This window comes from Vipera ursinii (genome assembly GCF_947247035.1).
Source record: "Vipera ursinii genome assembly, chromosome: 3".
Taxonomy (NCBI): domain Eukaryota; kingdom Metazoa; phylum Chordata; class Lepidosauria; order Squamata; family Viperidae; genus Vipera; species Vipera ursinii.
In genome coordinates, this window is record NC_139516.1 from 35592186 (window position 1) to 35610048 (window position 17863).

General features: G+C 39.6%; 1 protein-coding gene across 10 annotated transcripts in view; it reads right to left on the bottom strand.

Annotated features, from left to right (window-relative positions):
* The window catches only part of PPP1R12B (protein phosphatase 1 regulatory subunit 12B), a 118121-nt gene extending 104280 nt beyond the window's left edge, over positions 1–13841 (bottom strand). For all 10 annotated transcript variants that reach the window (XR_014492297.1, XM_083361082.1, XM_083361080.1 and 7 more), the window contains exons 1-2: positions 13517–13841; positions 1411–1541 (exon numbers count right to left, since the gene is read on the bottom strand). Coding sequence is in view for 9 of the 10 variants with exons in the window: in XM_083361082.1 (XP_083217208.1) it covers positions 1411–1541; positions 13517–13792 (407 nt within the window). In the remaining variant the exon portion in view is untranslated. The remainder of the gene's footprint in view (positions 1–1410; positions 1542–13516) is intronic.
* Positions 13842–17863: the final 4022 nt, after the last annotated feature.

Here is a 17863-nt window from a genome sequence, read left to right on the forward strand (position 1 = left end):
TCCATACAGATTCCATGCATTATCTAGTGTTTCTCCTAGCATTACCACTCCTGCTCAAAGAGTTGTGGCTAGGAGAGCCTTTGGAAAACTTTATGTTGTGCACCATTTGCGCTATTTCCTGGATTGTGAGACCCTGCACACTCGTGTCTCAATTGAATTACTGCAGTGTGTTCTACATGGGAGTACTCCAAGTATTTGGAAGCCACAACTAATGCAACTGATGCAAAATGTTCCAGATAGTTCTAGAGGCCTCTCAGGTGGCAGATGTAACATCATGAGTTGTCAGTTTGCTTCTGGGTCTAATTCAAGGTGTTGATCATTAGTTTAGTTAGCCTTTTATGGCATGGTCCACGGTATCTGAGGAGCAGTCTCATCCTAGTGGGACCAGTCCATCCCACTAGTTCCAGTGTAAGAAGCCTAGTTTGGATCTCATCTGCCAAAGAATTTTAGCTGGTGGGATTCAGAAAAAACGCTTTTTCTGCTGTGGCCCATGCCCTCTGGAATAGTTTCCTGCTAAAGTTTTGCCCCCAACACTCCTGGCCTTCTGGAAAAGCCTGAAAACCGGTTCTGCTGGTTGGCCTGGGGCTACCTTGAGGGGTGGCTGACAGGGTAGAAAGAAGATCCCCAGCCTGATATTGCCACCCTCTTTTAGTTTCCTGTCTAATCCTAATAATTTTAATTGTTTTGTATTACTTTTACTTTTTTAATATATTGTAAGCAAACCCACAGTTGCTGTATCTGTGAGATGGATGGCATAACAATTTAATGAATAAAGAAATAAGGGCTACCTGTGTTACCACTGTTGTTATTAATTTTTCCTTTGTAGCATCTCAAAAATGAAATAACAGCTGCTATGCATTTGGAATCTATTCCATTAACTAAAATTCAACATCTCTGATGTTATAGAGTCTTCGGGTATCAAAGATCCTATTTACTTTTCATAGGATTTCTCTAAGGAACTAATTGCATGTAGTGTTTTTGATGCTGTTAAATAATAATACCAACACAACATAATCATCCTAAATTTAAGACTTCATGCACTGCTGAAGTGTCTTAAAATGTAAATCAGAGAGAGATATTAAAATCAGAGTTACCATTGCAATATCCTGACACATTCAGCTTATTGTTTTTATTAATTTGATCCCATTATTCATTGGGTTTATATCCCATCTTTCTACTTATTTCGAGCATTCCATCATTTGCCCTGAAGATTTAGAGGACTGCTGATAATTTCTATTGCTTCAGCTAATACTTTGTAAAGCATACTCATACAAACAGAAATGTACCTATGTTTTAGCCTCTTAGGTACTTGCTTGTGAATTCATTTAAAATTATTGTCTCTCTCACAACATCTGAAACTGAAATACCGGTAAATCAAATGCTCTTTCTAGTCACACTGAACTCACTCACTCTGCTATGTTCAGATAACCACAAGATGCAACTGCATGAAGTGGGGTCCATCCCTCGTTATCTTGCTGATTTACATTGGCTCCATATTCTACCAGAAATTTTACCATGTCCAGGTTTTCATCTATACAGGCCTTTGGAATAAGAAGGGAAGTGGGAATGAAAAGAGAGAGAAAGAGAAAGATTAAAATGAGCAAATATCACTTTCCGTTTTAATAGATGTAAATGATAGCAGGGACTTCACTCTCATACTGAGCCTGCCTTTCTTTCAGCAACCATTGATATCTTCATACAGCCTGGTTCTCCTTTCACTATGCAAACAAACCAGGAGTCAACTCCCCACAAAATGATCTTTTTGGTATTCATTTTAGGAATGGCATCAAATCCAAGAAGCAGATTAAAAGGTGGAACAAGTTATTCCAGGAAAGCTTCAATGAAAGAGATTATGTCAGGACATTCACTGGAATGATATATGGGAGAACTAAAGCAAGTAAGATTTCTGCAAAATACTTAAGAGCCTATTAGAAAAAAGGAACCATTACTTAACTTAGAGAAAATAACGTAGTAGGGTTTTGTTTGTTTGCTTGCTTGCTTGCTTGCTTTTGTGTTTGAGTCAGGTTTGGAGATTTTTTATTATTATTATTATTGCTGGCAACAGTGTGGAGAGGTGTCTGAAGTTCTTTTGGCAAAATGTTTGAAGTGGTTTGCCATTGCCTCCTTGCTGGGGCCGACAGTGACTAGCCCAAGACTGTCAATTCTAATCTCACCTTAGGCACAAAGCCAGCTTGGACCAGTAACTCTCTCTCAGCTTAGGAAGGAGGCAATGGCAAACCACTTCCAAAATCTATCCAGGCAGTCACCTAGAGTCAACACTGACTCAAAGGCAAATCTAAAGATAAATCTATCTTTATCTTTATCTTTATCAGAGATCTGCACAAAGTGTTTGTCTTCTCAAGTAGGTTCCAAACATAAAATGTTCAAGGAACCTAAACAACTTTAAGAAAACAACATGTGCAAACTTTATGATAGGTCAGGTGTATTTTGTGCACTGAATATGAAAACAGAACTGATATACATATTGAATAAAATAAATTGTTTTTACAAGTATAATATACTGGCTTCCCAATAAACAAATTATTTAAACGAGAAATAAAAAAGTACTTGGCAATGCTTCCTACATGCCATAAAGAACTATGTCTATCAAGAGTCAAAATTGGGACATTCTGCAAACATGCTAAAATATTAAGCAAATATCAGGCTTGTGCTGCACATTTGTTTGCAAATAAATTATATACAATTGTATAAAAAGAACTACTAAGTATAAACTGCAGTGTAAAAATAACCACTAAGAAAATAATCGATGTGGAAAAGAAATTTACAAGTTATTCCACTAATAAGAATCCAGAATATAATGGTGAGCTCACATATCCAGAACGCATAAAATAAAAATACTATATGACTCACATGAACTCTTTGGGAAATGATCTGATGAGTTGCAGAATGCTACCTCCTATATTCTATGGCTTCAGGATGTTCTCTTAGCCACTGGCTAAAATGCAAAACCCATAACAAATAAAATACAGTACACAAGAATAACAGAACTAATAGTTTTCTTACTGGTACATGAGAGAAGCATATAGAACCACTTATTTAACTGCTGTTTAAATCCCTTACTATGGTTATTTGACTGGCAAAGCAAAGCCTAACAGCTGAAATCCATTTTGTATAACAAGCCCTAATATAGTAGAACAAAAACTGTGGCTTGCAAGTTGTACGCGGTCAACCAACCTGCCAGTAGTGGGATTCAAATATGTTAACAACTGGTTCTCCGTGTGGATACCATTTCCAGAAGTCCATTCTAGGCCTGGGCAACAAAAAATTAGCTACCGGTTCTGCCGAACTGGTGAGAACCAGCTGAATCCCACCACTGCAACCTGCCCACCCCAATATCAACTGCTAGCTATTATATAGATGGGGCCATTTATTCCATTAGTTTTATAATACAAGAAAAGGTATACTAGGTTCAAAAGAGATGCAAAGAACTGGCAGACATGATCTCAGAACCACTGAACTATATTTTTCAAAGATCCTGGAGCACTGGGGAACTACCAGAGGACTGGAAGAGAGCTGATGTAGTTCCCATATTCAAAAAAGGGAAAAAAAATAGATCCAGGAAATACAGACCTATCAGCCTGACCTCAATACCTGGGAAGATTCTGGAAAAGATAATCAAACAACAAATCAGCGAACACCTTGATGCGAACAAAGTTATCACTAAAAGCCAACATGGGTTTGTCAAAAACAGATCATGCCAGACAAATACTTTTCAATACTGTTTCATTTTGTTGCCTATCTTACTCTGTACACCGCCCCGAATCCCTCGGGAGAAGGGCGGTTTATAAAAACAAACAAACAAACAAACAAACAAACAAATAAATAAATAAATCTTATTGCATTCTTTGACCAAGTGACAAAACTAGTGGACCAGAGGAATGCTGTAGATATAATTTACTTGGACTTCAGTAAGGCATTTGATAAAGTAGATCACAACCTACTACTTGATAAGATAGAAAAATGTGGGTTAGATAGCATCACCACCAGATGGATTTGTAGCTGGCTGACAGGCCGTACTCAGCGTGTGGTCCTCAATGGAACTGCATCTACATGGAAGGAAGTGTGTAGTGGGGTGCCCCAGGGCTCTGTTCTGGGCCCAGTGCTCTTCAACATCTTCATCAATGATTTGGATAAGGGGATAGATGGGGAACTCATCAAATTTTCAGACGATACCAAGCTGGCAGGAATAGCCAATACTCCAGAAGATAGGCTTAAGATACAGGAGGATCTGGACAGACTCGAACACTGGGCACTATCTAACAAAATGAAATTCAATTGTGAAAAAAGTAAGGTTCTACATTTAGGCAGGAAAAATCAAATGCACAGGTATAGTATAGGTGGTACCTTGCTCAATAGTAGTAACTGTGAGAGGGATCTCGGAGTCCTAGTGGACAATCACTTAAATATGAGCCAGCAGTGTGCTGCAGCTGCCAAAAAAGCCAACACAGTGCTAGGCTGCATTAACAGAGGGATAGAATCAAGATCACGTGAAGTACTAATACCACTTTACAATGCCTTGGTAAGGCCACACCTGGAATACTGCATCCAGTTTTGGTCACCACGATGTAAAAAAGATGTCAAGACTCTAGAAAGAGTACAGAGAAGAGCAACAAAGATGATTGGGGGACTGGAGGCTAAAACATATAGGGAACGGTTGCTGGAATTGGGTATGTGTAGTTGAATGAAGAGAAGGGTGAGGGGTGACATGATAGCAGTGTTCCAATATCTCAGGGGCTGCCACAGGAAGAGGGAGTCAAGCTATTCTCCAAAGCACCTGAAAGCAGGACAAGAAGCAACGGATAGAAACTAGTCAAAGAAAGAAGCAACCTAGAACTAAGGAGAAACTTCCTGACAGTTAGAACAACTAACCAGTGGAACAACCTGCCTCCAGAAGTGGTGAATGCTCCAACACTGGAGGTTTTTAAGAAGAGACTGGACAGCCATTTGCCTGAAATGGTATAAGGTTTCCTGCCTGAGCAGGGGGTTGGACTAGATCAGGGGTGTCAAACTCAATTTCATTGAGGGCCGCATCAGCATTGCGGTTGCCCTCAGGGGGCCGGGTGGGTAAGGACTGGGTGGGCGTGGCCTACTGGGTGGGCGTGGCTAGATTCGTATGGCCTACTAGGTGGGCGTGGCCAGCTCTACATCATTTGCATCAAGGGTGCCTATGGGGGCCTGGGCAGGAGTGGCACAGATCTGAGGGTCTCTGGCAGAAGGAGGGTTTCTGGGCCAGGGCCAAGGCAGTGGGGGCCGTTCCCTCACTGTTTCCAGGATGGCTTCGCGGGCCACATGAAACCACTTCACGGGCCGGATCCGGCCCCCGGGCATTGTGTTTGACATGTCTGGACTAGATGAACTCCAAGGTCCCTTCCAACTTCTTCTTCTTCTTCTTCTTCTTCTTCTTCTTCTTCTTCTTCTTCTTCTTCTTCTTCTTCTTCTTCTTCTTCTTCTTCTTCTTCTTCTTCTTCTTCTTATTATTATTATTATTATTATTATTATTATTATTATTATTACCTAAAGTGAAATTACTTTTTTCCTCACCTTGTAAAAATAATTTTCCTGTTGTTCTTTTTTCTACTATTGTCCACATCTGTTGTTTTGAATGCATCACACAAATCACTGCTTTTTTTTTTAATCTTGGTCTTTAACCAATGCAGTACATATTTTCTTAGATAAATGTTATCCTTTTTATTTACCTTTACTTTATACATCTTTTTTGCTTACTTTTACAAATATATAATCTTTCTTTTTTTCTTTCTCTGATTCATTTTTAATATTTATCCCTTTTATATTCCACGTCACAATAATCCAGACAGCCTGAGAAACACTGAAAGCTGCTACCCATAGTAGCTTTAGTCAACCAATGCTATCACATAACGCTTTTTAGAAAACTATAGAAAGTGTACACTAGATTACCAGCTTAGTCATACCTTTGCAATTTGCAGTATCAGTAGTTGTGGGATTCAGCCAGTTCGTACCAGTTTGGTAGAACTGGCAGGGCTTTTTTTCTCATAGAACGCTCAGAATGGAGTCCCGGCACCTTTTTTGGATGGAACCTTGTAGGGTAGGAAAGGCAGGTTGTATGACATGTGTGAGTTCCGGCACCTTTTTCTTTTACAAAAAAAGCACTGAGAACTGGTAACTAACTTTGGTTGAGTTCGGAGAATCGGCTGAACCCATGCTGCTTCTGGAAGTCCATTCTAGGCCTAGGAAGCCTGAAGGAGGTGTCCCAGGCCTAGAACAGCCCATCGGAAGTGCATGGATGTCACTTCCAGAAGTCCATTCTAGGCCTGGTGGAGGCCTACCAGGGCCTAGAATGGCCCGCCAGAAGTGTGTTGATGTCACTTCCGGAAGTCCGTTCTAGGCCTCAGAGGCCTGGAGGAGGCCTCCCAAGCCTAGAAGTGCATGGATGTCACTTCCAGAAGTCCATTCTAGGCCTCGAGTTCCAGGCCTGCATGCATGCAGAGAACTGGATGTTCAGGTATTTGAATCCCACCACTGAGTATCAGTATCAATCAATTTTGGCCCAGGTTGACTGCATGCACAACCAATGCTCCATTCAACCACCACAATCCCTATGTGACTTAGCATCTTTAATGTAGAGATTGGTTTGCAAGCCAATACATTGTTGCCCCATCTTAACCGATGATGAAATACATATGGTGCACTATATAGTGCACCGGTACATACTAAAATGCTAAAATGTCAATCATGTAGATTAATTTGAATAGATATTATAATTGAGTTTATTTGGCTACTTACATGTTAATTTATGGAACTAGGTTTCATGAAGAATAATTTGTTTTTAATTGTACCCTGACTTTATTTTGCTTGCAATATTGTACTATTATACAATGCATTGTATATTTTACAACAAAACATTGTCTTCCTTTGCTACTTCTCATTTCCTACCCTCCAAATCAATAAATAAAACAAACAAAACCAATGAGAAATTAGTTAACCATGTACTTTTAAAAGTGATTGTGTGCTTTTTTTCTAAGCAAGTCCAAATTGTTTCTAATTTTATTAAATGCTCATCCAAAAAAGGACAACTTTTTGGGGATTGTAAGGACAGTTTTTCATATTTGAGATGTTACAAAGGCACTGAGTATGTATGAGTCAGCAAAGCATGACCCAGTAACTGTAACTCTCACTTGAAAATCAGTTCTAGGTTCACTAATGATTTACATTAAAATAATTGTATTATTACAATCTTTAGAGAAGATAAAATGAAATAACCTTTATTGTCATTTTTTACTGCGGGCACACTGGCACACATTAAAAATGAAATTCTGTTGCTTGCTCTCAAAGGTGTACACATACATAACACACATATAAACATGCTATATAAAACACATGTATATAGTTTTAAAAAGTAAGAGAGATTAAGTACATAGGCATGATTTGGGAATTATTACAGATAAAAAAGACAAAGGAAACAACAGGTGACAGAGCAGACAAAATGATAGTGATTGGTTATAACAGAGTCTGGCTCAATATTATGGACTTCTGTTTTGTTTTTTCTTCTTCTTCCCTTTTTAAAATGATAATGGAAAAATAACCTGGTGCATTTGCTTGGATTTTGCACAGTGTGTAAATCAAGGCAAAGTTATATACGGCCATTTTGCTCTTTTCTCTTCAGTCAAACTCAGATTTCCTTTTTTCTTGCAAATGTTCAACTAAATACATTGTTCTGTACATTGCCATGTTTGCATGTTGACTAAGGCAACTTAAAAACCTCACTTCTAAATGGATAATATGATATATTATACATTTAGAGAAGGGGAGAAGCTGCACCTATCAATTCTGCCCTGCTGCAAATGAGGACTCTAGAAATAACTGGCATTTTTTTCAGATCCACACTTTCAATTAGGTTTATGGATAATCTTTACTCTCTAAGAATGTAAGGCATAGTCCCATTTTAAAAACTGCCTTGTCTTGCTTTCAGAAAATTTTAAGATTGTAGATTAAATGTATCTAATATATATATCACACAGAAAGCTCAAAATTACATGGTAGTATAGGTAGTCCTCGACAAATGAGCCCAGAATTTATGTTGCTAAGTGAGAAATTTGTTAAGTGAGTTTTTGCTCCATTTTACAATTTTTCTCGCCACATTTGTTAAGTGAATCACTGCAATTGTTAAATTAATAACACAGTTGTTAAGTGAATCTGGCTTCCCCATTGACTTTGCTGGTCAGAAAGTTGCAAAAGATGATCATATGACCCCATGTGCAATGCGACCGTCATAAATATGACAAGCATCCGAATGTAAGTCACATGACACTGGAGATGCCACAACTGTCATAAGTGTGAAAAATGGTCAGTGCCGTTGTAACTTTGAATGGTCACTAAATGAGCTGTTGTAAGTCAGGGACTACCTGCACACACAGCAGCATTAAATCAGATCAACCAGCAGATTGAAGCAACAGCACCTGTTTGTCTCTTAAAAATTTGGTTTCTGTAATATTTAATCAAGCCAAATTCAATTCAAAAAGCAATAATCTAAAGCACAGTTTCTATTCAATCTATGAACCATACTTTGATGCCTTTTGAGTAACTCTAGCTCAAGCACTCCAGAATCTTTGCCACTACTGTTATATTGTTGCAAAATGCTTCCAGATTTGGTCTGGCATACTATTCATTTCCCTGCGATCTAATTTTAGCAGTTTCTTCCGCTAAAACAGGTACAAGTTCTCACAGTCCAGGGACCATTGCAGTTTGTTGAGCATGTCTAGGGATGAATTTCAAAATGAAAGAACTAAGGCCCTACTTAGGAAGAGGATTTCAGAAATTTTAAATAGTAAAGCACTTCCCTTAAGCACCTGCAAACCTTAAAATTACTATTTTGCCTCTTAAAAGTACCCCAAAATACAAAGGGAACCATTTCTATCTCATTTAATTGGGTAAAACTAAGGCCAAACTTATAGCATTGTTTTTCAGGCTCAAAACATTCTTTCTTGTATTATTTTGTATAGAAAGATAGAACCTTGCTACTCATGAAGCAAGAATAATTACTGTGTATTTTTCAGGGCTTAAATGCTGCTCCAACCAGAACAGATTCTTAGCAATTCCCACTCTGCAATGATTCCATAAAATGAACAACTAAAAGTCTGACCTGCAGAAGAAACAGCATGAGGAAAATACCCACTCAAATAACTGATCCATTCAAAAATAATAATAATAATAATAATAATAATAATAATAATAATAATAATAATAATAATAATATTTTGAGTAACAAGATACATCTCTTTACCTAATTATATTACTCTTAAAGCATTTTTATAGGCAGATTTTAGATTCAATAAGTAATTTATGAGCGCTTTATAGCTCAAACTAAAGTTCAAAGGCACTTTAAAGAAACAACAGTAGCTGCTTGGAAGACTAAAGTGAACACGTTATAAATAGAAGCCTGTTTTTCATGTGGTCCGGAAATGGATGGTGAGCAGTTGTTGTGTCAGATCAGAAGTTTAGAATATCCATCACCCAAGTTTAGCTAGTCCTGAAAGGACACTGACACATAGAAGAGTAATACGTGATCATTCAGAAGCCTTCTGATGATTAATGCTAAACTAACAGAAGGTAGAGGTTGCCCATATATGAAGATGGCTAAGTTGTATTACTGCATTTAAACAGTGATTTAATAGACAACTTTTATCTTGCAGTTATTGAAATTTAGCCATTTACAAGTACGGAAAAATGCCTGAAGTGTGCAAACTGGAATTGTAGAATAAATGTAAAAAGGGGGTTGGGTGCTATTCTGCTATTTCTCCAGCAGGAAATCTATAATTGATCCATAATTCCTTTTGCAAATGTTCACAGAAGGACTTAGTTCCACTCAAACAAAAAGAGCCGAAACAAATAACTGCAACAAATATCCCTTATACCAGCAAATTATACTGGAAAGCTATGGAATTTTATAAGACTATATGAAACTGTATCCCATTGTTAACATTTTCTAATTAAAATAGTTATTCTAATTTCATCATAAATCGTATTTCTGAAAATGTTACTTTTTCATAAATTTTGATATTTTAGATATTCTCACCCTTTAACAGATTCACAGGGCAGCAAACAAGACTTAAATTGACAATAAACCAAGTAAAACAAAAACCTAGAATTCTTCAGAAGCAGAATTAACAATGCTAAGAAAACTAAAAAGCCTGGGAAAACAGGGACTTTGCCTGATGTTGAGCTGACGGTTAAAATATATCTTCAGCTGGACAAATCTAGGAAGAGCATTCCAAAATGCAGGTTCCATCCTCGACCTTTGCAGAAATCCACATCTCAGATACTGGGAACCCACTAAAAGACTATGAGAAGGTAGATTTATGACAAACAGTGTTATTTGGACTTTAGCTCCAAATAATGTTTTTTTTTTAACAAACACATTATCTGTTCTTTCACAAACCATTCAAAAGTGGCCTGAATAATTTACATTTGATTATGATGTTAAAAGTAAGTACACTTGTCATTTGTGATCTAAGCAGATAGAAAACGAAACCAGTCATAACACAACATGTATTAATGTCCATCACTCATACCTGCCCCCAAATGATAGTGACCTCTAAACCAAGCTTCAATAGCACACCACTGAAGCAAGGACCTGTCAAGTACATTAAAGGCAGAGCAACTAACAGCAAATCTTAAGATTTTGTACTTGGCCTGTCACCAAGGCCTTTAGTGCCAGAATGAATAGAACAAAGATGAGGATGAGTTTAGATAATGATGCACACTTTTATTTTTGACTCTCGGAGGTGGTTCAGCAATAAAGTCACTCGTTGCCAGTCCTAAAAACACATTTGTTATTACTAATTTTAGTAGAAAGCAACAAATAATTCAGGATCTCTCACTTAAATAGAATGGAACAATTTCCGGTGGGCTCAATATTGCACAGGCTTTACGCCTAACTCAGTGGGATCATGCTGAAGAAAACCAAGCCGGAGGATGAATGCCACTGTGTCATCAGTCACTGTCCCTGATTTCACACAATACTTATTATATCTGCCAAATGTTCAGCTAGGAGTCATATCCAGAACTCTCTGAAATAAATTGTTTTACTGGCAAGATGCTACTCTTCTATATGGAATATCATGGATACTGTTTACATATCATATCATTTTTTCAGAGCTGGAATATCAGGCAGTAAAGCAAGTCATTTTCTTCAGGAATATGCAAGACTATGGTTATTTTCTACTGTTTAATTCTTGTGAAGGTCACAGCTAGCATATTGAGAGATTATCAAAATACTATCAGAATGAAGACTCCTACAAAGCCCTCAACGACAAAACCCTCAAAAAAATCTGAGAATGTATGAAGAAAGCTGCACCATCACATGAAGGCTTATTAGATATATTAAAAATTGCATGGTCTACAATTATGACCAAACCCAACTCTGTCTTCTTAGAAGCCTTTGTGTCTATGAATATTTGAAAGGTGTATGTCATTAAAAAAAGACTAAAAGTATGGTAAGATTTCCATTGGCTGGGACATAATTCCTTGCCCCTCCCTATATCTAAAATTATTTAAAAATGTATACCAATGAAATATTTTGCATACTATATAGGTGTTCGTATTACTGAAATCTTACTTAGGCAATTTGTGTCCATCACATAATAATAGCTAAGTAAATAATAGACAAAACATGCAAGCTTGCTAGGTATTTCTCAGTGTTAAATATTTTCACTGTTGCATTAGAAAAAGTAACACAACACGAGTCTAAATAAAAGAATTAAATTTTGATGGTAGCCTCATTTAGGGAGCAGACTTTTGAGGATGCTTCTGGTGCTCATTGCACGTTAGGAATTCTATTAATAGAATTCAGTGTTGCTTATCTTAGGCCTTGGCACCTTGTGGTCTCTTTAAAGGTTGCCAAGGGAAAAGATTTTGAAAGTCACAAGTATCACAGCAAGTCCAGTACAGGACACATTAAAGCTACAGACCACACAGCCTATAATTTTAAAATATTTTATTATTTTAGCAGCATGTTAATTATTTGAGGTCATTGGATTATGGTCATTATGGATTTTCATATTCTGCAATATTAACTTCAAATTAATGTTTTGTTTTAGAACCCTAAGAGTTCTATTAAGGAAGAATCAACAAACAGGGGAAATACTCTATATACTGTATATTGTGACAGGTATTTTTTACTGAGGTATATTTCATCAGAAGTAATATTTCCTACTGGAAGTAAACACAAATCAGGATAATTTGATATCAAAAATTCTTGTACACTTCTCCATTTAAAGCATGTTACCAAACTAACCTGACCTTGCTCATTTCAAAACAAACAAAAAGAAAAAAATCTCTTCCCTATATATTTATACTTTTGATGATGAAAGCAAAGACACAATAACTTTAGACTAGTCAAATGTATCTTTCCCCTTCAGATTCAAGATTACAGAGTATAAAATGTGTATTAGTAAATTGCAGTCTATATTTCAGCGAGAATAATTATTTGGGTAGCAAAAGTTTTCTGGATAAAAAAACCACAATAATCCTAGTAACAGAAATAACAGACAAACAAAAGACTGTTGGGGTTATATTATAGGGGTTAATTCATACAACATAGCCACAGGAACAGTACTTTTGTTTATATGGCAAAGGTTTTTTTTAGATTACGTTCAAATAAAACAAAGCCTAGAAACAAATAAATAGAAGAACCGATGTCTAAAATCTGCTGCATTGCCATTACTATGCAACTAAGTATGTATAGGTAGAGATCTTGTTTACTCTTAGTTGAACTGTTCACAGGCATAAGCCTAAACCGGGCTGTCCATTTCACCTAGATGACTTTTCATGTCATCTAGGAAGAAAAGGAAACACGGGATGGGCAGGAAAGCAATCTGGTGACTATGGAGAGTCCCATCAATCTTCCCAAGGAAGGAAGCAATACAACAGTATTAAGTCTAACGGTGAATGAACAATTTCAGGACTTACAGAAAGGAGCCCTGGGAAAGGGTAAAAAGGCAAATTGAAGGAAAAACAATCGGTTCATTCACCGAATTAACCCTCTCCACTCATCTGAGAAACCATCCTCCACAATCTCAAGCTTTGTCTACAGCCTATTACCCTACGCCAGCCATCTCCTCTGGGCAACAGCTACCCTAAGCCCCAGCGGTACAGGACTTGCTCGCAACCCGTCCGAAGGGCATCCCAAGCACAAGCAAAGGACTGGGCAACGATCTCTCATCCATCGCTCTGGACCAGGGGTCGGCAACCTCGGCTCTTTTATGACTCGTGGACTTCAACTCCCAGAATTCCTGAGCCAGCTATGCTGGCTCAGGAATTCTGGGAGTTGAAGTCCACGAGTCATAAAAGAGCCGAGGTTGCCGACCCCTGCTCTGGACGGATAAATCCCCGGAGATTCCAGGGATGACGAAGAGGGGAGAAAAGCGACCACTTGCATACAGCCGCGCTCTCGCCCTCCCCATCCCCGGCAGCTTTGGGGCGTCGAGGTGTTGCGGGCAGGTGCTCCGCCCTGGGTTACCTGATGCAGCGCTGTCAGCCCGTCTACGTTGGCCGTGTTAAGGCGGGCTCCGCGGGCCAGCAGGCGCTTCACCTCCTCGGTGTCTCCGCTGGAGCAGGCGGCCAGAAAGACGGCGCCGTCCTCGAAGCGCACACGGCCCCCAGCGCGGTGACGGCTCCGGGCGGGAGTCACCGGCTCCAGTTCGGTCAAGGAGCCTTTCCAGCGCTTCAGCTGCTCCGCCCGACGCAGCCTCGCCGATTCGGCCCGCTTTATCCCCAGGTGGCCCGGCTCCGACATGGTGGCGGTAGCGGCAATGACAGCCGACCTTCCCCGTCGGTCTAAGAAGTGCTAGGAGCGCGCTGACTGCCTCAGCCCGCTGGAGAGCGCGACGGCCCGACCGCCATCTTCCCAACTCCCCCTCCCCCCTCCCCGGAGTTTCTGTGGCGCGAGCGCAGAGTTCATCTTAAAGGATCATGGGAAAAGTAGTTCGAAGGGACTTCATTGAGTGGGTGTCCCAGGGAGGAAGATACTGGTCTTCCAAGGTTGTCTTCTCTCCCTGGAGTCGGAATTAAGGGAGAAGTGGTATAACCCAACATTTTTGCTGACACGAAAAACAAGTCATTTTTATTATTACCACTTTCAATAAGCACGTTTGAGCATTTTCCCCAGCAGCAGGTAGGTACTTCTTGCGTACCTTAAGGCAGTGTTTCTTAAACTTTTTTGCTCTCAGCACCCTTCTCACTTTGAAAAGCCTTGAGAACTCCAAAATAGCCTTATGTGCATTATAACCACTAATTTTTAACATATTAAAAATTAAAATTGATGCATTTGTGGAATATGTATTTATTGAATCACAAAAATAACCATATTAAAGTAAACTCATTTGATATTAACAGAAATATGCTGGTCATTTAAAAATACACATTTTTAGCAAATAAAAATAATGAGAAGAGTGACATTGATTTAATTTTTTGTAAATACTTTTAGTATCTGGCAAATAATATATAACTTGATTGAAGTTACACCACACCTGACCTCTTAATAGTGTCCCTGGTACTACATTAAGAAAAGTAGTAATCAATCCAAATGCAAATTACATTTCAACTAATTAAATTTAAGTATAGTTAGTACAATTGCTTCCCAAATGTTTACTTGATAATTTCTCGCTTTTAGATAAAAAATGCACAATTTGGTGACAGCTTTTGAACATCTCTGGGAGCCACATATAAAGCCACATATAAAGGGAGGAGTTCGATCCTGTGACCCTGGATGACGCGGACAGGATCATGGGGAAGCTGAGCTCCACCACGTGTTTATTGGACCCGTGCCCCTCCTGGCTGGTTTATGCAGCTCGGGATGGGACACGAGGCTGGCTCCAGGCAGTGATAACTGCTTCCTTGAGGAAGGGTAGTTTTCCCGCTGCCTTGAAAGAGGCGGTGGTGAGACCCCTCCTTAAGAAGCCTGCCTTGGACCCAGCTGTATTAAACAACTTTTGTCCGGTCTCCAACCTTCGCTTTCTTGTGAAGGTTGTTGAGAGCGTGGTGGCGCATCAGCTCCCTTTGTTCCTGGAGGAAGCTGATTATCTGGACCCATACCAATTGGGTTTCAGGCCCGGGCACAGCACAGAGATGGCATTGGTTGCTCTGGTGAATGATCTCTGGCGGGCTCGGGACAGGGGTTGTTCCTCTGTCCTAGTCCTATTAGACCTCTCAGTGGCTTTTGATACCATCGACCATGGTATCTTGCTGCGGCGTCTCAGGGGGTTGGGAGTGGGAGGCACTGTTTTTCAGTGGTTCTCCTCCTACCTTCTGGGACGTTCGCAGTCGGTGTTGGCAGGGGGGCAGAGGTCGACCTTGAGGCCTCTCGTTTGTGGAGTTCCTCAGGGGTCGGTCCTCTCGCCTCTGCTGTTCAACATCTATATGAAGCCTCTGGGTGAGATCATTCGTGGTTTTGGAGTTGGGTATCATCAGTATGCTGATGATACCCAGCTTTTCATTTCGACCCCAAACCACCCCAGTGATGCCCTCGACGTGATGTCCCGTTGCCTGGAGGCAGTCCGGGTCTGGATGGGGAGGAACAGGCTTCGGCTCAACCCTGACAAGTGGCTGTGCGTGCCGGCATCTCGGGAAATTCAGATTATTCCACCTCTTACTATGGGGGGTGAACTATTACCCCCCGTAGATAGGGCTCGCAACTTGGGTGTCCTCCTAGATTCACAGCTCTCCTTAGAAGATCATATAGGAGCTGTGACTAGGGGGGCCTTCGCCCAGGTTCGCCTAGTGCGCCAGTTGCGGCCCTATCTGGACCGGGATGCCTTGCATACAGTCACTCGTGCTCGTGACCTCTTGTTTAGACTACTGCAATGCTCTCTACATGGGGCTGCCCTTGAGGACCACTCGGAGGCTTCAGCTGGTGCAGAATGCAGCCGCGCGAGTTGTGTTGGGGGTCTCCCGATACTCCCATGTTACACCTCTGCTCCGTGAGCTGCATTGGCTTCCAGTTGCCCTCCGGGTGAGATTCAAGGTGCTGGTGATGACCTATAAAGCCCTACATGTCATGGGTCCGGATTACCTACGGGAGCACCTGCTGCCGGCATCAACTTCCCTCCGTCCAGTGCGCTCCCACAGAGAGGGCCTCCTCAGGGTACCACCAGTCAGAGAATGTCGACTGGTGACCCCCGGGGGGAGGGCGTTCTCTGTGGGCACGCCAGACCTTTGGAACCGCTTACCGGTTGAGCTGCAGATGGCTCCCGACCTTCGCTCCTTCCGACGTGATCTAAAAACTTATTTATTTAAACAAGCCGGCCTGGTCTGATGGGTTTGGGGTTTTAACATTGATCTTAACTAATTTATTGCATCGGGCACAATTATTTAATGTTTTTTTAACTTTTGTATCTTGTATTTTTGATATTTATTGCCATGTACACTGCCCTGAGTCCTTCGGGAGAAGGGCGGTATAAAAATCAAATAAATAAATAAATAATAAATAATAAATGTAGCCTTCGAGTCTCAAGATTGAGCCCCTGTAAATTAACAGAATTAAATGGCAACAAGGAAGGTCTGAATTGATGGGCCGTTTCCACACATAGAATTAGCCAAGTCACTTGTTTTTTTATTCAGAATAGTATAGATTAGTATATGCAGTGTTTAAAATGAACATGGATTATAAATACAATAAAGAATGGAAAAAAAGAAGGAAGATCATCTAATTCAAAACCCTATTCAATGAAGAAATCCACTATTACAACATTCCCAATAGATTTATTCATTCATTCATATGGCTGCCCATCTCAAACAGATAATTCTGGGCAGGTACTATCATCCAGCCTCTGTTGAGACATTCCAGTGAAGAAGAATCTACTATCTTCCCAGATGGTCATTGGTGAGGAACTCCTGATTAGGAAATGTTTTCTGATCTCCAATCAAAATCTATTATTTCCTTATAGTTTAACTCCCTTGTTTCTTGTCCTCCCAACTAGAATATATCTGCCAAATCTTCTTCATGGCAGGCTTTCAGATACTTGAAGATAATTATAGCTAATGTGTCTCCAATTTTTTCTGATGAGTTTCATTCCAATCCTTTTATCATTTTGGTTGCTTCCTATTGAACATGCTCCAATTTATCAAATGTCTTGCTCACAAAATTTGACCAATCCAGAATAGAGAGAAATAAGTGCTTTTCTTGATGTTTACACTATAGTCGTCTTACTTATGTTATACTGTTGGCTCAGATTCAAATTTTGATCCACCAAGTTTACCTGAATCCTTTTCACATGTACTGTTGTTACCCAGTATATCTCCCTTATATTTATGATTTTGTTGTTTTTCTGCCCACATATACAGTTGCATTTTTCCTTTTGAAATTAAACTTTCTGGTTTCTATCTATTTTTTTCAACTTGCCAAGATCCTCCTAAATCCTGATACTGTCTTCTAAGATGTATATAAAGAAATCTAAAGGTCTCTTTAGAGAGAAAACCAGAGAAAAATATGATTTGAGGAGTTCTGTTGTAATCCTGTTGCTATCATACTATCTTTGCTAGGAGAAAGACTACCTTCTCTTCTTCATTTTAAAGTTCCCCACAGCTCTCTTTCTTGCTTTGTGAACCTAAGTTGCTTTAGCATTTTAGATATTCTTGTAAAATGATGATCCTTTATTAACTATAAGCCTCACCATAGAGTTTCATCAGTAATTTGGAAAACTTGCTATTCTGGAAAGATAAAAGAATGAGAATGTGTGCTTCAGCAGTGTAGTTTTCACATTAATTAACATGTTTATTTATTTAAATTCTTTTAATATTGTTAGCGCCATCTTGTGGGTGATATTGCTCTTAGCATTTTAGACTTGTTAGAATAAAATAATTGATCTAA